The sequence below is a fragment of the Rhyacophila brunnea genome, unplaced genomic scaffold (genome assembly GCF_057557595.1).
Source record: "Rhyacophila brunnea isolate RB1 unplaced genomic scaffold, BYU_Rbru_1.0 scaffold_16, whole genome shotgun sequence".
Taxonomy (NCBI): Eukaryota; Metazoa; Arthropoda; class Insecta; order Trichoptera; family Rhyacophilidae; genus Rhyacophila; species Rhyacophila brunnea.
The window spans coordinates 10509861-10537382 of record NW_028232816.1 but is presented as its reverse complement, the minus strand read 5'-3'; the positions used below and the strand labels follow the sequence as shown (position 1 = coordinate 10537382).

Here is a 27522-nt window from a genome sequence, read left to right as displayed (position 1 = left end):
TGCATTATACCTACATTTATTTTCCGTTGTGTATTTCAGTTCCCATTATTTCTGAGTTCCCTGGTAACAAAACTATTTTTAGAATATAATTACATCACTTTCATCCTAGAACCGGAGTGCAAAGTTATGAAGTAGCAACTATATGTATCTGTTGAGTGGTTATGTGATGGACCCATTTGGTGGTAGTTGCAGTATTTTGTTATGCTTTGGGCAATGTTTTAAATAAAATTTGTGAGAAATGTTTTTTTTTTTTTTTTTTAATAATAATGGTATAATTTAAATCTGATGATTGGTTTGAACTGTTTCGAGGCCCCATTTTAAATATTTTTACGAATCGATTGCATCGTCTGCGTCAAATAAAATCGCCGCTGATAGTGTTGTTTATTGATTTCAATAGACGCAAGTTTTGAAGCTGTTGTGTGTCCCATTCTCAGATGACAAAATGAGACAATAATGCAATTTTATTTGTAAGACGCATATGGAATAAGAATAAACAATGATATATATCGAAGAAGCGACTGAATAACGGATTCCCTGCCATACATGGCAATGTCGTCTGTTTGTAAATAAATAACAAGGTTGTCACATACATCTGTGGCCATTGGCCAATTGACGATATTATGTGCAAATTGGTAATTTCGAGATCTTTTTTGCACTACAACAGGCCGCGAAACCCAATGATAGCAGTGCATGACCCCTAAAAGGGGGGGGACCGACAGTTCTCTACCCTGGGGGCCCGGCGTGTCGCGTCTATCTTAAGTGAGATAAACACACATCACACAAGTCACCTGAGACGCTATTTTACGCGAGAAGTATTAACATTAAGAAATATGTGGTTGTGTGATGGAATTTTCGACAACTCAATAATAAATTGAGGTAAATGCATTCAAGAATACAAAAAATCGCTAAATATCCACTGAATTTCCTTAATTTTACCTGTAACACCATTTGGAAAACGCTTCTGAAAAGCGCCACACTGCCTTTAACGTAGGGTATTTAGTTGTTTATATAGTTTAAAGCAGTCTTTCTCAAAGTGGGTTATAACCCCCCCCCCCTTGTGGGCGCTGGAGGCTTTCAGGGGGGCAGTAGAAGGCTCAAAGAAAATTAGAAGGCGTTAAGGAAATCTAGAGGGGTGACCTATAAAAATCCTAGATTAGAAGAACTTATAGAACTGACAACAAACGAAGGATTAAAAATTAAATTCGAATGGCTACCAAGAATTTTGGCTGCAGAAACGAATCTCTGAACTGTACCCTGGGTTATGGTCGGTTGTTCAACGATTTCTGACAGCATTCTCATCGTCATATTTGTGTGAACGTGGATTTAGTGCTGTAGCAACGTTGCCAACTAAAAAGAGAAATCGGCTGCAAGTTACTGAACGCGGTGACTTACGACAAACTCGTCGAAATGCATCAGACTCATCCTTCACATTAGATAGGTTTTAAATTCAAAGCCTTCTTTTAATGTTAACAAAAATACTTATAAATATGATTAAGTATGAGTTTTATTTCCTCTCATTGAAACATTCTTTGATCTTAGAAATATGATATGGGTCACACCCTATCTATCCTATCCATATAATAATGCATGTTTAAAAATTATTTTTGCAATAACTGTTTTTAAGATACGCAACAGATGGTAGTATAAAAAGGTACCCAAGTTAAAAAATATGGGGCTCTAGATTTTTTTTAAATCTCATAGTGGGCGGTGGTCGAAATAAGTTTGAGAACCTGTGGTTTAAAGGTAGGGAGGGGGGCGCCAGTGTTGCCGTATTTCGAATAATTCCAGTGTCGCAAAGTGTCAAATATAATATTTTCATTGGATTTTAGGACGAAAATTTAATAAGAAAATAAAAACAACCAGACCAGTGGAGCATCACAAATTTTCGTTGCTCCGGTTCCGCTCTTGATCCGGGTAAAATCCCATTGCTCCACTGCTCCGTGCATTCGAGCTCCGCTCCAACGCTCTTGAAAATACTCCAAGTGCGTTCCGTACCAGTCTCCAGATTCTGCGATAAACCTCGTCATTTGATTGTGCTATTATAGTAAGGGGAAAAAATAATAGTGCAATAATAAAATAATTTCGTTTGCGAAGCTTGCGCAGAATCCAGGGCAACCCTGTTTGTGATGTATCTTTTGTTTAGTGGCAGATCGGTAGCGAAAAAGGAGACTTTAACGGCACAGCAGTTGGACTTGTGACGAGAAAGGATTGGCATTCGACAACTGGTTCAGAAAATCAAACCACTATTTTTTTATATTTTTCTTTTATTATTGAGGCTAAATACGCACATCGACTGGTTTATTTCTGCGGTTACAATATTTTTATTTATTTAAAAAAAACACATATAACAAATTATTAATTCAAGACGTTCACAACATTACATTTAGAATAAAAAGTACACGTAAATTAACTTAGTAGAGAAAAAAACAAAGCTAAAAACAAGCTAAAGATAATTTTATTGAAAAGAAAATAAAATAAAAAATAGCTACTTATAATTCAAGAAAAATACAAATTAAACAATAAAATAGAATATTTGGTACTGTTCGGTTATCAGGAATACAGTGGAAAACACATTTTGAAAATACCCGATATACTGGATTATTTGTTAGTTTGGGTTAGTTAAGGTTAGGTTAGGTTGGGTTAGGTTAGGTTAGGTTTGGTTAGGTTAACCTAACAAATAATCCAGTTTATCGGCTATTTTCAAAATGTATTTTCCGCTGTATTCCTGATAACAGAACAGTACCGAATATTTTAAATCAAAGTAATACCTACTTTGATTTAAAATACAAAAGCCGTTCGCCAACATTTTGAAAAGCGCTTCAGTGAATATTAAAAGCTATTAGTTAAAATTTGTCGCAATTAAGTATGACTCCTTTAGCATAGTGGTCAATGTGCGTGGGCGCGATACCCGAGAGATGCAGGTTCGATTCTGCGGCGTGCCTTACTTTTTTCAAAAAGATTTTTTCTATTTGTTATAATATATTTTCTCAGAAATGATGATGTAATGATGTACCTTTGTTATATATATATATATATGTTTTCTATTGTTTCCAGATGTCAGTCTTCGCTTGGAAGAAGTGGTAAAGAGTGACGTAGTGGTGCTGAAGGTTTTCAAGAGCGGCGACGAAGCCAGTCATGGTAAACAGCTGTTGCAGGTCCGGTTCCCAGGGGAGGTTCGCCGCTTCACCCTCACCGAAGACGACGGAGGAGGTAATTAGCCTACCCTCTATTAAGCCTAGCCTATAATCTGACCACGTCCAGGGAGACTTATCTGCTATAACAGGAAAAGTAATACGATAGTCTTGCAATATAACCTTTAACTTAATAATGGATGCACAAGGCCGACTATATTCAGGCCGTTGCACTGAATTTTGAATTACGATAGTAGTGGTAGACACTGGTAGTTATTGATTACTGGCAAGGTCTTAGACTGCATATTTTATTCAAATTAATACAATTTGTTTAGTGCTCGAAATAGAAAAGTTTATGAACCGGAGCGCTCGAAAATTTTCTGAAAATATTAAAGTTTTTTTGTTATATATTATATACAAACATACCTAACCTAACCTAGGACCGAAAAAAATTGTCACAAAATAACACAAAATCTTATTATTGTTTGTAGAAATATGTGTGTACTTATGTGTTATTTTTCTTATTAATGATTAATGATTAAAAATGATGGCCCAATCATCGTTTCTCTACAAGAGAAATAAAATACCTAATATATTGATGCATTACAACCAAAAGCCTTACTTAGTTGCTCCTAACACATTCCCAAATGAAAACGAGCTGCAGATGATTCACACCACATTTTGTGCCTCCAGATACTCAAAATTATAACGGGGAAGGTTGATTATGTAGGGATGGAATTCATCAAAATAATGAAAACTTTACATTGCTTAATTCACAAATATGGGTTTTACAAAAGTTAATCAACATGCAATGCGCAATTACACACTTAAAACTAATTTAACCATTAACCATACAAACCTATTTTATCTTCACTTCATAATATGTATACCGGAAACTTATAAGGGTGTAAATGCCATTTTCAAAAAAAGAAGGTAGAGGGAATTTCAAAATACACTCAAACATTCAATTCATACATCAACTATACAATTCGTATAACCAACGCTATCTTCTGGAAATTTTAAGAATTATTTCCGGGCATCAGTGGCACTTGTACCCTTCTGTAGGACATTGGCCTTGGCACATGCTATCCATTTCCTAAATAAAACTGTTTTCATAATTTCTGGCACTTACAGCCTTTTGAGTTTCCAGTATTCATATATTAATCAATAGTAAACGATTCCTTATTAAATTACATTATATTACCAGTAACTTACTATAACAGAGGTATAGGTTCATAAATATATTGTAATACTGCTGTTAAAATATCATCATCATCACCAGCCTGAATCTATCTACTGCTGATTCTGATAAAGGCCTCTCCAAACTGATTCCATATCTCTCGATCCTGTGCGTTGCCACGTACAACAACAACAACACTGGGTCGATGTTACAATATACAATTAATATACATATCTACATATGCGCTACATCATATTTGTATCAGCAATAATCAAGTATTTAAAGACTGTAATAATCCGTACGTAAATTTATCATGTTTTTGTATATAATATCGTGACATCGACCAGCAAATTGTTTAGCTAAATAGAGTTTAAGACCTTTCATAATCAGCCTTTAAGTAAAAAATATTTAAAAATAAAATCACGCCCTTAAATCATATTATTCAATTTTAGCTATTTTTATAAATAAATTTTTAAGTAATTTTTTTACCTCTTATGGTTCAGGTTTTAATTAAATTTTTATAAGTAACTAACCCCCCTATCTATTTGGTTGATTCTACGACATTAGCATATGAAATTTTTAAGTTAGTCTTATTAAGTCTTATTAAGTCACATACATAGAGAGCTCAAAACGACCGGAGCGCACCGGATCGCCTTTCCAGTTCGTGAAATTGGTAAAATTATCACTCCGTCTCGTGGAAAAATTATTATGACCGTCTGAATTTGATAGACCATATTATACAAAAAAATCTAACACACTTATTTTTATAAAATATACATAACATTTTATAACTATGTAAATATCTACAGAAAATAATGTCGAGCGCTCCGGTTCGTAAACATTTCCATTTCGAGCGCTGCGTAAATATGGCTGACAATTAGTAGTTCTATGCACCATCATAGCCCATCTACTTCCAAAAGTTACTCTTCATCACAGATATAAAGGCTCATCTTCATAGGTTTTCTTTTCGACACTTTGATACCTACTTCAATACATCATTTTATTTGTAGTGACACTTGTAACTGGGGACAGCTCAATGCGATGGGGACATCCAAAGGACGGAAGCCGCGACACCATCTCGCTGGCAGTTCGCCAGAATGACGATGGAGGAGCAGCCTTCACCATGTACCGAGGGTGTGAGGCCCAAGCGGAGCTCACGGCTGCCACTTCTTTCAGGGATGTCTTCTCTCAGATGGATAAACCAGCAATCAAACTGGTAAGAACATATTTTATTATTACAACTGACAGAAATTTAAAATGGAAACTAAACATCTTATTTGATATTGAAATATTATAGGATGGTTTTTATGTATTTATAACTTAGAAACACTTTGGGCCCACGTTGGTCACCAGTTATAGGTCACAGAGATTAATCAACAATAACAGAGACTACTTCAAACTCAAACGGTACACGAAAATAGATGAACAAGATAAGATGACTCGCTCGACCAAATAACCAGATGAACTTGTCAAAAGATTGGTTCAGTTCAGGTAGATATCACATTTGAAATCTAGATACCACACTTATCACTAGAAATGAATCTCGTTAGTGTAAGGTGCTTAGCCTCAAAATAGAGGCTGCGAGAGATCATCCGTGAGAGACCTTTGGGTCGTATGTACTAAGTAACTACTACTACGTAAGTCTAAATAAAACACGATTCTTGTCGGTTTACAGGAAGCCAGCGGCAAACAAAGTTTGAAAATAGCCAATATACTAGATTATTTGTTAGGTTAAGTTAGGTTTTCATTCTTGAATTCATAAATTTTGTTAAAATCGGCTATGAAAATTGGCGCGGTTCCCGCATGACTTCCTGTAAACCGACTTGTACCTAAAGCACTTACAAAATACTTAATAAATAATAAAACTACTGAAATACAAGGGAAATACAATTGAAAATAGGTATGTAAATAAATTAGAAATACAGAACAACGCGTAATAATCCGTGCTATAGAGATGGCCGTATATATAGATACTATACGGTCATCTATTTCCGATAAGAAAGTTCACGGCGAACTGTGGTACGGTGAAATGTAATACGTACAATTTACAGTAATCGATGACTACAATAAATTGTGAAACTAATACGATTCTTTAATTTTTTTTTTGCAGTATCACGAGAAACATCACAAAGTGTCCGTATCAGGTGGCCCCGCGTCCGAAGCCCTGGGCTGCAATCCAGTCAAAATGGATACGTCTAAAAATAATAAAAAGACGTTTATGAAGACCAAGAGTCCACGATTCTTTGGCGAGTTAATGCAGGCTCAGGAACCCTATGATGAGAATGTACGAAGAGGAGACATTCCGATGATTTCTACCGATAATTGCGACGGTGAGATGTAGTATTATTTATTATGATTGTTTATTTGGCAAATTGCAGGACATCGATCACATGTTAGAGCAGGGGTAATCAGCCTGTTCCCTACCGCCCTCTAGTGGGTGTTCCAGCTTTCATGGTGGGCGATAGGGGGTTTAAAAACATTTTCATAAAATTCCCCGTGACAATTTAAATTTCAAAAAAATAAAAATGCCTGTCTTATAATCAAATATGTGGAAAATGATATTCAGTTTATTGATACCTTTCCCTACCTCATATCTTGTGGAATCAGGCTTTAGTGCTGTTAATCATATTATGACCAAAGAAAGAAACCGCCTGAATATTTCCGAAAGAGGAGACCTTCGTTTGTTCCTCACAAAAATTGAGCCAGATATCCAGTGTTTAGTTTCGCAGCATCAGCCGCAGGGATCTCATTGATAATTTAATTAAAACACATTGACTACTGACTAGATAATTACTTTAGTAATTTCATCGGACTTCATGCTTCTATATATAATTTATAAATACATAAATAAAAAGATAGATTTATCTATAAATTGTTTTATAAAGATTTATTATGCCAAACTTAGCGAAAGTCTGACTTAAAGTGTTAGGTAAGTAATTATTGTCATATGAAAGTAAAGTTACTTTCCTACTTTATGAATCATCGTTACTGTGGAATCGGTGGGCGTTAAGAAAATTTTAACTAACAGAGATACAAAAGTGGGCGTTAGGTATAAAAAGTTTGACTACTCCTAGTCTAGAGTACATTCAGTGAGGTAAATAAAATCTTGGCATATTATGTTGGGATCTGCGTGCACCTTGTACGAGACTATCTTCCTGTGGAGTTAGCCATCGTATTCCAGTACGTAAAGCACTGCCCTTTCATTTGCGAGCTCCGAATTCGATTCCCGGTGAGGTCCCAGTATATTTCTATGATTTCTCAGTCTCCCAAATGCATGAAGTCTGATGAAATTACATTTAATTAATTAAATTATTAATGAGATCCCTGAGGCTGATGCTGCGAAACTAAATACTGAATATCTTGGGAATTTTATGAAAACATAATCAAAATGTTTTTTGAAACCCCTACCGCCCACAATGAAAGCTAGTACCCTCACTAGTGGGCGGTAGGGACCAGGTTGACTACTCCTGCTCTAGACGATGAATAAACATGATAAATAAAAGCACAATTATTCTTCTTTTTTTGCAGACATCTTGGCGAGAACCCTTAATGAGTTGATTAAGCAAATCATGATGTTGAAGGTTGAGATCGAGCGCCAACGAACTGAGATTCTGTCGCTGAGACAGACTTTGGAGAACTGCGCTGGATGCAGGGAGCCAGCACCTCAAAGAGACTCGTGTGCCAACAGTCCTTGCTTCTCCGGTGATTACTACTACAATCGCAATAATTAAATAATGTTTCCGAGAAGCCTGATGGAAAATCTAGTTTTTACTTTGACGGCTTCATAATATAGCTAGATTAAATGATTTTAAATGCAATGCGTATTAATTCAATAAACGATCGATTCATTTACTGACTCAATTCAATAGAATCATTTCAAAGATTTGAACGGTTTTTAAATACAAATTTATACTCGTCAAATCGCTGAGAATACCCATCCCTATTTTATAATCAAAGAAACTTTTTATCCAACAATATTCTAAATTTAAACAACTGTCAAATTTTACTGTTGGAATTTTATACGATTTTTAAATTTTATTTGTTTTGTATGTGTGGATATAAAAAAATCGGTGCGTGTACTTATGTACGCACGTTAGAAGTTATACTTCTTTGGCGTAACAAAACAAGTAAGTAGAAAATACGACAAAATAATTGAAGAAATATATTTAATGCAATGAATAAAGTTTTGATTATAAAGCGTAGGTAATCAAATTAAAATTACATTTATTTGTACAGAGTTAAATTATTTTTACACATATAAATGTAATAATAAACAAAATAAAATAACAATAAACACGTGTTATGCTGAGTACCTTGCGTTTGTATACAGCTGACTGATTCGCACATGCGGGTTGGGTATACCCCGATTACAGCTAACTTCATCATGTCGCACTCTCGTAACGGTGTGCGCGCACAGCTCTCAATTTGACCTTCTACTAAACGCGCCAAAAGTAGTATAACTTCTCAAATAATTTTGGTTCCAATATGTCGCAAATGAATTCAAATAATATTTAATTGATGTGTTGTTTTTCATTTTGGGGTTTTTTAAAGTAAAATATGGTATATAGGTACCTAGATAGTTGGTTGAAATAAAAATATATACATTATTACAATAACCACGACTGCATTAGTATATCAAGCGAATTTTAACGTCCCAGCAGAAATCGATAAAGTAACCTGTGTTTTTACTGGCGTTTGTAGCACGATGATAATAATTGAAAATTTGCTTTGTTGGTATTACAGGCATCTGTCTATTTGATCATTAACTTCTTACGTGGCCATAGATGGTGTTGCTTGTATGAAATAGTAATTATTACATCCGCACATTTGTTACATCACTGAAAAGTACACACAAAATTATTAATGCATTTTACTTGATTTAAAAAATAACCTAGCATGACGTTATTGTTTGAAAAAATTAAAAATTAATTACATAGGTATCTCATAAAATACATCTACTTCGATACTAAGGTGTCATCCATATATGAAGTCACGCCCTAACTGGGCGTCGTGGGCGAAGTCGGCGAAGCGTTGAAAGCGAAAATGTTCGTAGACAAAGTCTTTTTTTGGTTATACGGTTATACGTTTGAGATGCGCGCGCCGCCGAACGTGCTTACCTAATAGGCCGTCCATGGACTGAAACCGTATGTGGTTTCGAACCGTGTGCCATACTAAACTTATCTTTTCTGTTCATGGAAATATATTTTCACAAAGTATATTATAAGTTATAAGCATCTGATCGTATCCGTTTATACCATACACTTACACTTACAAATTTAGTGAAAATATATTTTCATGAACAAAACTTCTAAGTTTAGTATGGCAGACGAATCGAAACCGCATACGTTTTCAGTCCATGGATGGCCTCTAAGACGAGCCGTAATGAATTCTGATATTCTGATGTGATGTCATGTTTATTGAGGGGAGGGGGTTTATAAAAAATGTTAAGTACCTAATAAAACCAACAAAACTACTAGTATATTATAGTATTACTTATTTTTTTGAAGAATAAATATTTCCGTGGGAACATTACAATATGTAAATCTCTCAACGAATTTATTTTAAGGGGAGTTCAAAAAATGTGATTGTCACAAAGTTTGATGATGGGGTTAAGAGTGTTGGGGGGGGGGGGGGTTAAAATACTGAAATCGCGTGACCTCATATATGGATAACCTCTAATTATATCATTAATAGAACATTGCATAGATAATAATATTAATTAAGTAGTGTGAAATGAAAAATGCTCAATATTCATATTTTTGCAATATACATAATCATCTGTTACATATTTTTATTTACTACCTATATACATGTAAATTTTATTTAAAATGTATAAAATGATAACTAGTTATGAAGTTAATATTATATGGTAATTAAAAATGCACCTTTTTAAATCATTTTCGACTATTTTATGTACCTACCTTTTTAAGTAACTTGTTTTTTATTAAGTATTTGTTTGGTTTTTTTTTTACAACGAATTAAACTAATTAAAAAAAACAAAATGGGGTTTTCTTACCAAAAAAAATCATCGTTTTTTTAAACTAACCATTGTTCATGTCACATTTAATTTTAAAATAAATAAACTAAGAATAAAAACAAGTTAAACGAAAAAGGAGGTAGATAAATATTAATAATTGATGTTTTGGATATTTTTCTATTTAAATTTTTTTTAAATTAAATTGTTTTTTTTTAATATAATTGTTTATTCTGTTTTAATTACCAAAACACTCGAATGATTTACCTAATATTGAGCTTTTTCGTTTCCTTGCTTTTATGCTTCAGAATTATTTTAAATATATGATATACCTACCTATATTATATTATACATTCAACAATATATAATATGCACAATATTTGCACTTGATTGATTCACATAATAATGGCCATAACTTACAATCTGAAGATTTTACACAAGAGAGAAAAAACACATTAATTTTGCGACTTACTTACTATAATTATAGTGAATTGTGTTAGTGAATTTATGGACATTCAACTACATTCAACTTCGCAGAATTATAAAAAAAAATATTATTTTTTAATTTATTTTGTTTCTTAAATGAATGAATGAATGATTTACAAAATACAACATAAACGTCCAGATCTCACGGAGTTGTGCGCATAAAATAGCTGTAGGAACGCAGTTATCCAGGCAATTTCCCCCCCACCCGTCTCGTTGACCTTGGTGTCTAGTCGGGTTAATCCAGTGATATAATATATATTTCGCTTTGGTTAATTCTTCAAAAGTTATAATTGATTATATTGTAAAATTTTTTTTACATAATATATTGTTTTTGGGACTGATATGGATACCTGGCCCGTTGATGTATTGAATAATCAACTTTTTAGGCGAATAAAGACAACGCTCCAAAGTTATTAAAACCATTAAATCACCATTTAATTCTGCATGTTAAATTCTTAAACCTTGTGAATTATTCGATGATTAAAAATACTAACTTATTAAATTATTAACAAGTGCAAGTACGTAATAACTAAAATTAGGAGAGATTCTGACACCGGTTAATAATAATAATTAAGGTACTCTCATTAATACTTTGATTTGAAAAAAAAAACAAAAGCCCGCTGACGAATAAATTAACGCAGTTTAGAAAACGCTTCAGGGAGTATTATAAAAACTACTAGTTACTAGATACTCGTAATTATGTAGGACGCACATAGCTTAGTTGATAGAGCACGTGGGCGCTGGTGCGAATCCTTCTAAGCATCGTATTTTTTTTTTCTATTGCGTTTTTTTAAATTATGTATGTTTAATACAAGATAAATACATAAATCTTGCGAGTTAATCGTTGTATAAAAAAATAGTTTCTTAGATGATCTGTTTAAAGGCTATAGCACTCACCCAGAAAGTGAAAGATGTGAGTTTGAATCCCAATAGGGTTTTTAAAAATTCTTTATTATCTATAATAGAGAATATATTCTAAAATCATTTCTGTATTCTATATTGAATAAAAAAAATCATTTACTTATGAGTATACTATTTGAAAATCTTCCCGACTGTCCACAATGGAAATGTTTATATACTTATATGTATATAGATAATGGCGTTAAAATGATTTCTATTGATAAAACTACTAAATTAAGGGCGTTCAGGGCAGTGAAATAAATACCTCCATGAAGTGACTTCACTGTCTCCCTGTTCGGTCTTACATATTCTGCATAAGGTTATTATAGGAACCCAGCATACATCCATATAAAAATATTTCGCCTGAGTGATGTAGATAACAGTTATTTTTTAATTTACAAAAAAATATGGTGTGAACAAAAAATATTCCAGGAGTCCGATGTCAAGATACCTCTGGTGGACCTCGATGTGGACCCTGCCCCAGAGGATATTTCGGCGATGGAAGATCATGCAGGCCAGGAAATACCTGTGCTGATCGCCCGTGCTTTGCAGGTAACAAATTAATATTATTAACCTTTTCCTGCCTGTGATGCTAAGTTACGAGTATGTTCCACAACTTCTTAAATATTTTATATTACATCATGCAATTCTTTCACTTCTTAGGTAAGTATACCTTTTTAGGTACGCGTGCCAAAATTTCCCAAATATTATTTTTCAACTGCCTGACGTGCCGAGCAGTTATGAGGAAAATAGTTTTTAAAAATTCTATTTAAAAAAAAATGATGTTCTTAAAAACCACTGACAGAACATAGCACACTAGCTGTTTTTAGCAAAATTTACGCACAAATTGACACCAGAATTGCTCTAATGAGGCATTTCCTCGCTGCAGTGGTCTCAAGCATTGTAAATTGATCAAAATTAGAGGCATTCCTCGCCGCCTGATGAGGTGCTTTAAAAGTCTAAAGACCGACCTATGCAATTATATATTTAAATTAATCATAATGTTTATTTTTGAAAAGTATTTGCCTGCTATTTTTTACAACGCTTTTATTAGCTCGTGTTCTTGTTTGTCCGGTGGTTGTTAACTTTTAGAATATATCAGAACACGATGCCAATGCATTCATTCAATGCTTTTAGCCATCTTTAAGCAGAATTGAATTCATTTTCAGTTAATTCTGTTTTGTATGGAAAGTTATTTCAGAAAAATCTGAAAAAAGTAAAAGACTATTATTGGTTGCTAAGAGGGTGGTCCTAGCAACAAAATTATTAATATATACGTGCGTTAGTATGGAAATCAAAATGAAATATCAAACTGACATTTCAGTATTCTATATATTTTGTTTGTGTGTTTGTTTTTTATTTACTTCATATCAAGTACAAGTTTGAGCATAATAATTCAACAGAAAAACGTTGTATATAAAAAGTTCTTTTTATCTTGTAATTTATTTGTTTTAGAATTGATTAATTGTCATACGCTTATATATCCTCTAGTGCCTTGTTATATTCTGCTGTAGTACTAAAAAACTCAAATGCCCAGGGAGTCATTCAAGTAAATATGAATTTGATAAAATGATGTCTTCATAATGTTTCAGGTGTACGATGCCATGACACAGCTGACGGCGCCCAGTGCGGCAGGTGTCCCGGTGGATACGACGGTGATGGCAAAACCTGCACCAAAAGATATACCTGCCAGCCGAACTCCTGCTTCCCAGGAGTCCAGTGCGCACCAACGGATAGTCCGCCCTACTACAGATGTGGACAATGTCCCGAAGGTTACACCGGAAACGGAACAGAGTGTAAAGACGAAGACGAGGTTAATATTAAATTTATAAATCCTTAAAACGTTAAAGAGCACTGGAGAAGAATTCTGTGATACATCATGCATGGGTAGAACTCATTTCACGAGATTCGAGAATTCTCAAAATCAAGAATAATTGTTTTCTTAAGAATTTAAGATTGATTTTTGATTTCCCAAGAATTCTCGAGATTCTCGAGAAATCGACACTACGATATCTCGAGAATCTCGTAGGTAGATGATTTCTTAAGAAATGAGAATTCTCGAAATTTCGTCTTTTTTTGATTATTTCTGACATGACAAAATTGTATGCAAATTTTTTGTTCCGTCATTTTCAAAGTTTAAAAAATCAGAAAATAAATGCAGGTCCAATCGGATGCACATAGTGCACGAGATTTAAAAAAACAGGGAACTTTTTGTTCATACCTCGTAGTTTTAAGTGTGATTGAAATACTTTTAGCTAGTATTCTCAAATCCCTTTATCATATTTTACAAAAATTAAAAACTCCCGTGGAACACATTTGGGAAACGCTGATCTAGTCATTGAAGACTTTCACTGGAAGTGGAATAACTAGTATTTATGGTTTATTTATTTAGATGGATATTGTCGTGAAATTCTAAATATTGACTGATTATAATTTGTGTTTGCATTATACAATTTATTTTCCTCCATCCAGTGTGACCTGGCCGAACCCTGCGACCCTCGCCAGCAATGCATAAACATGAATCCTGGTTACCAGTGTAGTGCGTGCCCCCACGGATACACAGTGGGCAGGAGAACCCCAGGAGTCGGACTCGACCACGCCAGAAGACATCGTCAAGTCTGCGAAGACATCGACGAATGCAGCGACGGGCGGAATGGTGGATGCGATGTCAATTCTGTATGCAGAAACACCGAAGTATGTTTGACATTTTTTAGATGGATATTCTTCGAATTCCTGTGAGATATCAGCATTGCTTTAGTGCTTAGTCCATCATCAACGAGCTTGGTTTTGGAGACACATTTTCTAGGTTTGCGTGTTCTGCTCTCTACACTGTATCGTCATATTGTCGGCAGGAAGGATACAAACTTTAAACACCCGTGGCACCAGCTGGTCAAATCAAAAATTGCAAAAGGCTACGAAGAACTCCCTCTAGAGCAATGTTTCTCTACATTTTTACATCCGCGGACCACAAAAAAATCAAAAAATGTATTGCGGACCATCAACATTGGAATAAAATAATAAATATTTATATTTACACTATTTTTGAAACAATTGTCGAAATATAATACAAGCCCACATCAAATGTTGGGTTTCTAGGTAACTATTTTTGAACTGCAGAACAATCTTGTGCCCCCCCCCCAAAAATCTTCGCGGACCACCGATTAAGAAACTATGCTCTAGAGCAGGGTTTCCCAAACTATGTTCCGCCGAACCTGAATAGGTGTTCCGCTCACCATTTGGAAAGGTTTTATACACCGCAACACATTTAAAGATCTTCTACTAAGTAGAAGTAAAATAAATAAAACTAAAATAATTAAAGAATCTACTTCATATTGAAAGGCGACTGATGATCAATCTCCACTGATGTTTATGACGTCAAGTATCTAGATAGGTCATGGCTCCCACAAAGGGGGGCTTACAGGCCTCTAGTCTGGGGGCCTGGGCTTATGGGGGGCTTGGCGTAAGAGATCGACCAGTCAAGTGAGATAAACACACATCACAAACATGCACTAATAGTAAAAAAATGAAATGGCGCTGTTTAACTTCAAGCATACTAACATTAAATAATATGTGGTTTTGCCTTACTTGCAATTTTTGATTATTGTCAATATTATTTTGAAATGTCCATAATTGTGCATATCAACATAAAAGTGGGTGTATTAAAAAAACAAAAAATCTCTAAAAATACACTTAATTTTACCTCGAACACCATTTGGAATATGCTACTGTAGATCGTCACGTTGCCTTTAACCTTAGCGTTAAGTAGGGGGCCCGCCAAAGATCCAAGCCTGGGGGGCATGATCTAGGTACAGGCGGAGGACCATCTTTTCTCACACCGTGCGCATGAACAATATACCCCATATTGTTTTTAACTGACCGGCTGACAAGTCTCGTCAGTTTAATGATAGTTGCCAAATTGGCAGAACAGTTAGCTGCGCTAATAAATAACCTACAAAATAAACTAAGTATTCCGTTAAAATTTCCGGGTTTGCGAAGTGTTCCATTGCAGAAAAGGTTTGGGAAACCCTGCTCTAGAGTACCACGAGTTTCAGGTCACGAACTAGTCACATTAAGGAGATGGCAAAGAAAAGGAAATTAATTACCAATCCACACAGTAATTCTGTTCATATTCTTGTGAGATATTCTCTGTTCTGGAGTGGAACTTATAAGATATTTTTTAATAACTATGTAGTAACAAAAATACTGTAATATATTCCTTTACTATTTAAACTAATTTTCGTGTCGTGATTGTAGGGATCCTTTGAATGTGGTCCCTGCAATCGAGGATTTGCTGGTAACCAGACTACGGGTTGCCATCGCGGACCAGGAGTATGTGCTGATGGAACCATCTGCGACAGGAACGGAGAATGCCAGTACACCTACAATGACGCGTATCGCTGTGTCTGCAAGGTTGGATGGGCTGGAGATGGAATCGTATGCGGAGCTGACAGAGACCTCGATGGCTGGCCAGATTCAGACCTTGGCTGTCCGGACGCCAGATGCAGAAGGGTATATAAGTATTGTTTAATAAAAAAATCTTTAAAAATATATATCAGAAACTTATATTCCTAAATAAATTACATAACACTAATTATTATAAAACAATCATTATTCGTAGGATGTTTTATCACATTTGAATAGTCAAAGACATAGCTTATAATGAGTATCTTTAGAATTATCTTCAAATGTGGTAATCTTGCTAATTTTTTTAATAATAAAATACCTAATTCTTGTCAAATTTGGGATCACAGAGATTATAAATATAATTTTTTATCGTAAATATTTCACTATAGTCGACTTAAATTTTACTAATGGTTTTATAAATACGATTAAAAATTAATAAAACTAAAAAATCTCAACACCACTACACATGGATGTACTGAAATACGACTAAAGGATAAGGCTTAAAATTATATAAATAGATTATCTACAATGTTTAATGAATGTTCAGGCTAATGCTTTGAAAATACCATAAAACTCCATTTTGACCTTCGTTGGGCATATGGGCCCTTAAGAGAGATGTAATAATACATATGGTGTAAAATACAAAAGATCCAATTACTTATACATTTGACTAATAATATAATTATAAATAAAAAATACGAACCTATCCAAAAATATTTTGTATTCACTATGTTTTTAAATTGTTACAGGACAACTGTCTGACAGTTCCCAATTCTGGCCAAGAAGACGCCGATGGTGATGGAGTGGGTGACGCTTGTGATCCAGACGCTGATGGCGATGGTATTCCGAATAGTCCAGTATGAACCTTCTAAACCCAATCAATATTTTTCTACTTATTATTGCTTGTCCAGGCTTTCCCTGCAGCGCGTAGATCACTATTTTAGGGTCCAGAATGACAAGGGTGCGAATGATCTTTCTGGGGCAATGTCCTTAAGATATAACCGAGCTATATGAAATATTTCTTAATTACAACAACCGTCACCGAGGACTGACGAATCTTTTTGAAAATTCAAGTAGACATATCCTGCCAATATATATTTATGATTTGACGGAGACACCGGTTATTCAAACCTGAATAGTCGAAGTCAGTAAGCTGTGTCAGATTCCATATTTTAGAGGCAGAATGTTATTCATTGGAGTCCAGCATTTGGTCATCATAGACGACAGAAGCAATTTCCATACCGTCGAATAGACCAAATGTCAAATGTTCAGGAGACGAAAAATAATTTTTATTATCCTATATTATTTAAATACGCGGAGGTATTTAAATTGTTTTTTTACAGCATATAAATGCTGTATTCATTACAAAGTAATTTAAAGAAAAGGATGGTTCAGGTCCATTTAGATACAAAAAATGATTCTGCATCAAAAGGTCGATTTCGACAAAACGGATATTCGACAAACCAATCCTATAGCAACGATACAACTCTTTAGACTGTAGCAAATTTTCGTACCTATTAATGATGGCATATCCAAATGACAACACGAACCCTTCAAACCAACCCACCCCGCACCACACTCTGTCTTTGGATGTGAAACATCAGCAGTTTTTATATTCCTAGGAATGTCTCAGGAGCAGATTCCCAAGTCTTAATCAGATAGGCAAGTGAGCTTTGACTGAGTTTACTGTAAGACGTAATTTTATAAAAAGTACCATGGGAGAGAAAGGCACGGAGACTTAATAGAAATAAACGAATTTAATGATATACCTACAATATTAAAAAAAAAATACGGACAAACAAAATTATGTGAAGAGATCTTCACGCCCGCAGTAAGACGCCACAAAATTTTTGTGGGGACCATGTTGGACGGCCTGATGGGCCCAACAGCTAGTTGGATCAACTTGTGCATCACTTCCCTCTTGGAGCTCATTCTCGGACGTTCCCAGAGGATGTTGTTTGCATCCTGTTTTTTTCCTGCTGATCCAAATGACAGTCAACTGTACAAAAATGTGTAGACAAGCTTAATTATGTCTAATTTTATACCATGTCCAAATCCATAGCTAACTTTTGGTAGGTATAAAACCAAGCACGAAGTGTGGTGCCAAAACTCTGTGGACCTATTCCGTAGGGCGTAGATCTTAAAATCTAAATTCACTGTATTTTAATAGAAAGTAAACATTTTTCAAGAACTGCGACTGTAATAAATACTCTTTTCTTTTTTTTACTCTCAGGATAATTGTCCCCTTAAATATAATCCAGAGCAGAGCGACAGGGAAAAAGGTGGAGGAGATAAAGTAGGAGATGCTTGTGACAACTGTCCATCTGTCCCCAATCCCGATCAAGAAGATGTTGACAAAGATGGACTTGGGGATAAATGCGATCCTGATATTGACAATGACGGTAAATAAACCATTACTAGTTTTTATTCCTGTTTATCATGGTGATTAGCTTAGCTTTAAGGTTTGGATGTAAGCGAATGATGGTGGGATGAGGAGGTGAGTGAAGAACTAAAGTATGATTGTTGAGAGCGGTTGCATGTTTATTAAGTACAGTTTAAATAGGTACAATGATTCAATGATAAATGATAAGATCGCCGTAATTATGTTTGGCCTGAGGCATGATGATACAAAGTGGTAGTTCTATACCAAGATAAAATGTGGAGTTAGTTATTCATTCAACCGTGATAGACTATTTAGTGAATTCCTCAGTGGTTGCGCTTTTCATAGTGGACTGTAATTTTATGACGGAATGATTGAGATAGTGGATGTGGATACTGTGGAGGAGGTTATCTTAGGATGCCAGGCACTAACCTTATTGCTGTTGAAACTGTCAGTCGCGCGGTATTATTTGTTGGGTTGCCCGGTGCGCGGCACTTGACGGTTCACCTTTGATTAATTATATGATAAATGAGGTTGATGAATGACAAGAACCAGTATCACGCTTGTCAGGTATACATAAGTATCGCTTTGTTGATGGTCACACTATATCAAGCTGACCCGCGCCGTGGTCTACGAATAACTTCTGAATCTTCATAATTCGAATTAATTATTAAACGGCGGTTTAGCTCTGACAAGCCTACACCCGACTGTTGTCTTGAGGTAACTTGAGATAACTGAATGTTCTACAATCACGGTCGACTGATGACCCGTAACTGCTGGTCTCCTGGTTTTGCGACAATAACTAGGGATTTGAGGTAGGTAGGAAAATAAGGATGAGAGCTACCCTAATTGGCCCAACCACTGAGTATCTCATACCTTCGGTGAGAAATGCATTTTAACAAAAGTAATATTAATAATATTAGAGGTAAAAGTCCTTGAACATACATAATATTGAAAACACTTTTGCAAACAGTAACTAAATGTGGAAAGCGCTTCAGTGATTATTAATCGCCATTAGTTAAAAATTGTCGCAATGAGGTATGGCGTCTATAGCATAGTGGTCTATGTGCATGGGCGCGAAATACGAGAGATCCAGGTTCGATTCCTGCTGGGCGTCTTACTTTTTTCAAAAAAAGATTTTTTCCATCGTTTTTAATATATTTTCTCAGAAGTGTTTTTGAAAATGATGTATGTTCAATAATAAGAATGTGACATTCTTAAATCTTGTGAATTATTCGTTGAATAAAAAAATAGTTAAGTAAAAGTTCTTATTTGCAATAATTGGTAATTAGATTCGTCTGAAATTCGTATGCTAAAAATGTATGTACTAAATGGATTTTATTTTTCGCCATCTGCGTTTCTCACTGAGTAAGCATTATTCGTCAATGTCATTGACAAGCTGCTTTTTGGAGAATCTAAAAGCAGGCGAGTCAGCTAGTGCGATTGTGATGATGACAGAAAAAACTTTCTACTCGCTCAGTGACGTCACTCAATATTTAAGAACTGTGATGTATGGATACATTACTAATAAAATATAATTTCTACTAAATCTAATTTTATTTAAATGCCATCTCTACTTCAATGAATAGACAATATTGTGAGTCCACGGTTTCAGATATATTTAAAATACACATGACAACTTCCAAAACTCGACTGGAAAACTCGAAAAAGAGTGACTGGCAAAAATATTTTTGGATAAATTTTAAATTAGGTAAGTATGTACCTACCTATAATTCGTAAATCTGCACGTGTCATTGTTGATCATCAAGAACTTTACGTCCAAAGAGAACGGAAGTAAACTAGACATCGCGAATCCGACAAAAAAAATACAGTCCTGTTAAACCTTTTATGTTGATTATTTGTTTCCAACCAGTGAGCTAAATTTTTTAATGGAAAGATATTTCCGTTGTTACTAAGTTTGGGTGGCTATTTCTACATATACCTAATAATTCTCCTCGATTTGCCGCCCTTCGAAGAACTGCCGCCCCCAAGCGACGCTCAATCTGCCTACCCCCACGGGACGTCACTGCACTCGCTCAGAAGCCACAAGCTAGCGACTATTTTGACAGGACGTAGTCCGTTTTTTTACTGGGAGGTCGCCACTATCGCTCTACTGCGCAAACGCAGTAGGTCCACACGCCAGCGTGTAGCGTGTAAAGTAGACCGGCTTTCAACTTTTCACAGTAGATTTTTTTACAATACGATTGTTAGCTTGTTCGATGACGACACTGGGCGAGTTTACAAGCAGATTGTAAATTCTCCAACAAGCAGCTTGTAAAGTAGCTCAATGTCATCGAGCTTTTAACCGATACGCTGACGGCTTGTGAAAAATGTATATGTATAAAAATAATTAAATGATATTAATTTGAGAAGACTCATATATCACGGATCTGTGCTGATAATGCTTATTGTCACAGGACTCGTTGATCGCCACAAAGGTAATAGTTTGCCTAAGAGTACCACCACTCCCAAAAATCCTAATGAGATACATAAAAGGTAAACGAAATGAATGATACTGTTATTAAATTTACAGGCATTGCTAACCATGCTGACAACTGCCCGCGACATAAAAATGTCGACCAACGTGACAGCGACGGTGATGGATTGGGAGATCTTTGTGACAACTGTCCCCGCGTTGCAAATCCACAGCAGCTGGATTCCGATAAAGATTTAGTTGGTGACGCCTGCGATACTGACGTTGACAGAGACAGGTGAGCAAAATTCATATCGCGAAATCTAAACCGGTTCTCACATCAAAACTCGTCTCGCCTACATTGTGTCGAATACGTTGATGTGACGTCATCATTATTCACAAAATACACGTTGCCAAATGAAACTCCGCAGGTTGATCGAATTCAACTGTTTCGTTTGAAAAAAACATCTGCTGTTGCAATCGACAAGTTGCATGCTTCTCGGGCTCCGGTAGAAGACGTCAGGTCGCATACAAATGTATACAATAAAATATAATGTGTTGTAATTTTCAAGCCGTAGTTATATATTATAGGTACTATATCTAGTTAAAACGTATTTATATTTTAACAGAGATGGTATCCAAGACAGCGAAGACAATTGCCCCAAGATAGCCAACAGCGATCAGCTGGATACAGACCACGATGGCCGAGGTGACGCTTGTGATCCAGATAAGGACAACGATGGCATCCCCAACGAGAAAGACAATTGTCCTCTGGCCGAAAATCCTGGACAGGAAGATCACAATAGTAAGTAGTGACTGTTGATTTTTCCTCATAATACCTTGAAATTAGGGAATCCAATCCCGGGATCCCGGGATTAGTAAACATAATCCTGAAACCTTCGGGATTGATTTTTTTATCAATCACAATCCATTAGTATGTGTCCAAAATTATGTTAGTACATGTACCTGCACATGTCACAGGGGGAATCGTCGGATGCTTACGGATAATAAATAACCATTTTTTGTTATCATACGCAATTGTAAGTATATCAGAAAAATAATAAATTCGTTCATTTAACCAACTAGACGCCACTACGTTCTGACACGCGAACGGTGTCTAACTGCCAGTGCCACGGACGTGCAGGCAGGCACTTGTCTCTACTGTCTAACTGTTTTACTTTCACATTATTATCTATATTACAATATTATTTACTCCATTAAACCCATGTATTTCCAAGATTGAACGTACACATTATTAACATTAAATGTCTTAATAAATAGTATAAAAATTATTATACTAGTCATTTTTGACCGATTTTATCAATGATATTTTTTGTATAAATAGAAAAAAATATATTAACTATCGTAAAAATGCCAATCCCGGAACCAGTCCCGGGCTCGTCATATTGTAATCCCGAAATCTCGGGATTATCTCTCTATATCTATATCTCTATGAGATTACCTCATAAATAGGTATGTCTTCGTGATCTCCCTTTTTTACCTGGCACACTGCTTAAAATAAATTAGCCTTCCAAGGCTTTCTGGGTCTTGGAGAGGTGTTTCTGAAGAATCGTATTTCACCATTCATAGCTAATTAATTATTGATCTCAACCACCTATACAGTACACTAACAGCATATTTTTCTTCTTCTTTTGTGTCATTTGATATCAAAGATTGATCCAATTCCTTAGCCAATTTTCTATCCAAGATACCAACCAAACCATAATAGTTTAGGTATGCTATGGGCGATCTGACAAAAAAATCACTTTTTCAGTCATACTTATTTGTTCCACATACACGCAAATGTTTTATTTTGAAGACAAAAAATACAAAAAGATTTACAAATAATAAATGTGTAAGTAGGTATATAATATTAAAAAATATTCTTCGGTTTTTTATATTATTTTTTTACCAATAATATTTTATCAATCGATACGCAAATGGAAACGACGAAATTCATGCATAAATTTAATGACAGATCGCAATGTATAAAAAAAATGGCAGTAATCAAAAATAAGCATTACATTTAATGTAAATATTGAATAGAATAGGTCAGTCCTTAGGCTTTATACTTCACATAATATTATCGCATAGACCTCATCAGGCGACGGGAAAAGCCGCAACACTCTGATTTTGATCGATTTACAATACTTGAGACCAATTGGGCAATTAAAAATAAAAATATTCAACCAAAATACCTGATGGAGTTTATCGGCAGTCAACCAAATAACTGCTTGTTATTTTGCCTCAAACATAATCGCTAAAAATGGAAAACCGTTCAGTGATGGTGAATATATTGTCACCTCAATACTACAACTAGATAACTCTGATTCGGTCATTGTTGGGAAAATGAAATTTTAAATTTACTTGATTAACATAAATATAGGCTAAAATCATTATTTAAAATAAAAATGGAAAATTGTGCTTGTCTAATTGGGAACAATTATTAAATAATATTCAATTGTATGAAAAAATATTAAGGGCGGACATGCTCAGCGTAGGTCAAAATGCAGCTTTTATTGTATTTTCAAAGCATGATCCTGGACATTCCTTGAACGTTGTAGATAATCTATTTATATTATTTTGAAGCCTTATTATCTTTTATTTTTATTTTAAACATTTGATGACTGCATAAAGTATTTTTATTACGTAAAATAGAATTCTTTTGAACCTCTCGCTCTAATGTTTTAGAATATAGTCATATTTCAGTACATCCGTGTGCAGTGGTGTTAAAATTTTTTACATTTATTAATGTTTAAACGCATTTATAAAACCATCAGTATAATTTATGTTGACATTATTATAGTGAAATATTTACGATAAAAAATTATATTGATAATCTCTGTGATCCCAAATTTGTACAAGAATTAGGCATTTTATTATTCAAAAAATGGGCAAGATTAACACATTTGACGATAATTCTAAAGATACTAATTATAAGCTATGTCTTTGACTATTCAATTGTGATAAACATCCTACGAATAATGATTGCTTTATAATAGTTATTGACCTAAGAATAAGGTAGTGTTTTTTTGAAATACGCCATTTCTTTTGGCATTCCCCAATGGTTAAGCTACAACATACAGCCGTAGCCATAAATTGACAAACTAAAACTGAAGTAGGGAGTAAGATCATGTTAACGTGTTTGAACATGTACCGTTTAAAAAAAAAAGGATTTTTTTCGGTTAGGTAGGTAATAATGTGAGATGTGACGTGTTTACAATCCGAAATTTCTTTCCATTCATTCCTAATCGATGCTCAACGTAGAAAATAGTGGTTAAGTAGTGTGAGACGAGACGTAAGGAAGACGTACTGAGATGATACATTTACGAAACAACAAATTCTTCAAATTTTAATATATTGTCAATATTTTTTTAAAAAATTACAAAAAGTTATTCGTAATCAGAAGCAGCGGCGGCTGGTCTAACATCATACAAGTACACTGCACTGCTTTCATTGCTATGAAACATTGTTCAACATCGTAAATCATATTTTTTCTTAGTAGGTTTTTAATATTATCGCTCACTTATTGTAATGCAAACCATAAACCGATGTGCCCATATTGTCAATAGGCGATAATACAGTCACTACGCACCGTATACGTCATCCTCGCTGAAATCATTTGCGCCCGGGCAATATATTTAGTTTACTTAAAATGAAACCAAAGCTTAGTATGAACTAAAGCCATTAAAAAACAACCTAAACCGTGCTAATAGTTTTCGCCATGCGTAAGTTACAGAATATCGTGCGCCGACCGGGTAAAATGACATCATATTGGTCTGAGTAGAGAGCAATTACAGATTTGAATTAATTATGGTTTGTTATTATAGACGCTGTAGTTTACTGTTCACGGTCAAATTATGTTTAGTATCATATTTAGTAATCTCGTATGTAAAATGTCTGTAAAACTAAAAACAATAGAATTCATTATTTTCTAAATTTAAAATCGGTAAGAAATACAATGCCGGTAAGATATTTTGATTTATGTGTACTCTGTGTGTTGACTAAACGCGAAATGATGTCGTTTATTTATAATATAGAAAATTATTAATTCATGAATTCTAGTGATAAGCTAATAAATCTTAATACTATTTCACAAAGTTCAGTTTCATAATAATCATTATTCATATAGTGTACCAATTGGTAAAGATACCTAATGTACTTATATAGAATAAAATGGCTTCCGTTAAAAGTATGAGGTATTTATCTACTATAAGAGATACAATCGTTTCTTAAAACTAATCCAATAAAGATTTAATTAACTCACATCATGTTTTATTAAAAATATAAAATATACAGGTAATTTCCCAAATGTCAATAACGTTTTGTCAAATCAAAAACAACGCCGAATTGATTTCATTTTTCAATAAGGTAAGTTTCCAGCGCACCCTCAAAAATTACAATCCAAAAAATCACCGGCCGCCACTGATCAGAAGTACAATTATTAATGATAGCGGGCCGCAAAAAAACACCGGGCGGGCCGCAGTTTCCCCCCCCCCCCCCTTTCTGCTCTAACGCATAGTGCGGATATATAAGCGTGACGAATGCTTACTCACTCGCACGCATGGTTCGTTTTTGTTCAGGCCTTTTGTCATACCTATGTTCACTTCATCCATGCCAATCCCTTTCATCAACTTAAATTGTTTATCTCGTGTTTACATTTTTTACTGGCAGAACGATGTAATTAATTGCTAATTTAACTGTTTTATTATAGGAAACGGTGTTGGAGACCGATGCGAGAATGATAAAGATATTGACGATGTACCAGATCATCTTGACAACTGCCCTAATAATTCACTGATTTTCACCACCGATTTTAGGTATGATATCTTTACAACTTAAGTTATCACTTTAATGGTAGTAGCTGTCAATTAAGCGGGAATTATATTATGATGCATGTCGTCTACTATCACGTGACATCACAGTAAGCTGCCGCTACGGAAAAAGGGTATGTAATGTCGTTTTTCTTGGTGTTAAAAATGTTATAAGACTGATGCTCCCATCCCGTAGCACATTTTGAGCCTTTAAACGAACATTGTCAGTAAGCAAAATCTGCCGAAATCATCAGAACAACAATGAGGTCACCTCACGTTGAACCGTACTGCATCGACACCTGCATAACACAATGCCTACACTTTTCGACTGTCATGTCATAATCACGTTTTTTATTTTTAGCCGTTGGCACTATGTATTTTCTATAAGAATGTTATCTTTTATTTATGGTCTGCATGTTGGGTTATATTATCTATGGATGTCATGTCGCAAGTAATTTTTACGTACGCACACGTAGAAACTGTTAAAATTAATTGAAATTAGCATGAATAATTAATAATAATTCAAATTACTAATACATTATAGTTGGCACTCTTCATCAGTGTCATTCTTCAGTGAATTTACAGAGATTGTGATCGTTCAAAATATTCTGCAATATAACGAAACCATAGACTACAACATTTTTTCCGACATCCCATTTCATACATTGGAAGTTCACCACGAAGATAACGATCAGCATCTTATTCCAGCCATAATGTTTAAATGTTCTATGACCGATCTGTAAACTTATTATGTTTTCAGGACGTATCAGACAGTCGTATTGGATCCTGAAGGAGACTCACAAATAGATCCCAATTGGGTCATCTACAACAAGGGAGCTGAAATCGTTCAGACAATGAACAGTGACCCAGGATTAGCCGTTGGTTATGACTCTTTCAACGGAGTAGACTTTGAAGGAACCTTCTTCGTCGATACGGATGTTGACGACGATTATGTTGGATTCATATTCAGGTTAGTCTTGTATTAGGTTTTTTAAACATTCTTTACCTCTTTAGATGAGTATTTAGTGGACAGAGCATCATCATTATTTGTTCTCTAACAACTCTTTCTACCTGTAAATCGGTAACCGTGCAAAAAGTGACGTCTCGTGGGGGTAGGCAGATTGAGCGTCGCTTGGGGGCGGCAGTTACTTAAAGGGCGGCAAATCAAGAAGAATCATTTGATATACTTATAAGTATATATATAAATAGCTACCAAAATTTGGTAATACTTAACTAAAATATCTTTTCATTAAAAAAATCTGCTCACTGGTTCGAAATAAAATGTATTAATTAACATAAAAGGTTCAATAGGTCTGTAATTTTTTTGTCGGGTTTGCGATGTCCAGTTTACTTCCATTGCCCTTCAACGTCCTTGGTTACCAATAACGACATGTGCAAATTTGCGAATAATTACAGCCTGACTTATTAACCAGTGCGCACGGAAGTTGCGTTGGCCATCGAAGCGCCGCGCCGTCATTATATTGATTTAATAATGCCCAAACCTTTGGGATCTTAGGCTAAAAACATCATTACAAATCACTACATTACCAACGTCAAAACATTTCCTACTTATGGGGAAAAAATACTTATAAATTTATGTTGATATATTTGAGTGACATTTTATTAGTAATGTATCCATACAACACATTTTCTTAGAGATTGGAGTCATGAAAGGATGATAAAAAATACTGTATAAAAATGGGGCAGCATTTTGGCGCTGCCCAAGGGCGATATTTTGTCTAGGGACGTCACTGCGCACAAAACAGAACATAACAAAAATAAAAGTAAAATAAAAAATTCATTTTTGTCGTATTTATTTATTAATTAAATACAAATTATC

General features: G+C 34.8%; 1 protein-coding gene across 6 annotated transcripts in view; it reads left to right on the top strand.

Moving 5' to 3' along the window:
* The window catches only part of LOC147074346 (cartilage oligomeric matrix protein-like), a 60140-nt gene that overhangs the window by 27041 nt on the left and 5577 nt on the right, over positions 1-27522 (top strand). For all 6 annotated transcript variants that reach the window (XM_085943608.1, XM_085943606.1, XM_085943604.1 and 3 more), the window contains exons 3-16: positions 3055-3210; positions 5322-5527; positions 6422-6641; positions 7840-8013; positions 12104-12223; positions 13264-13484; positions 14144-14365; positions 15926-16180; positions 16825-16932; positions 18309-18477; positions 20989-21166; positions 21498-21673; positions 25583-25688; positions 26443-26652. In XM_085943608.1, coding sequence (XP_085799734.1) covers positions 3055-3210; positions 5322-5527; positions 6422-6641; positions 7840-8013; positions 12104-12223; positions 13264-13484; positions 14144-14365; positions 15926-16180; positions 16825-16932; positions 18309-18477; positions 20989-21166; positions 21498-21673; positions 25583-25688; positions 26443-26652 — 2521 coding nt within the window. The remainder of the gene's footprint in view (positions 1-3054; positions 3211-5321; positions 5528-6421; positions 6642-7839; positions 8014-12103; positions 12224-13263; positions 13485-14143; positions 14366-15925; positions 16181-16824; positions 16933-18308; positions 18478-20988; positions 21167-21497; positions 21674-25582; positions 25689-26442; positions 26653-27522) is intronic.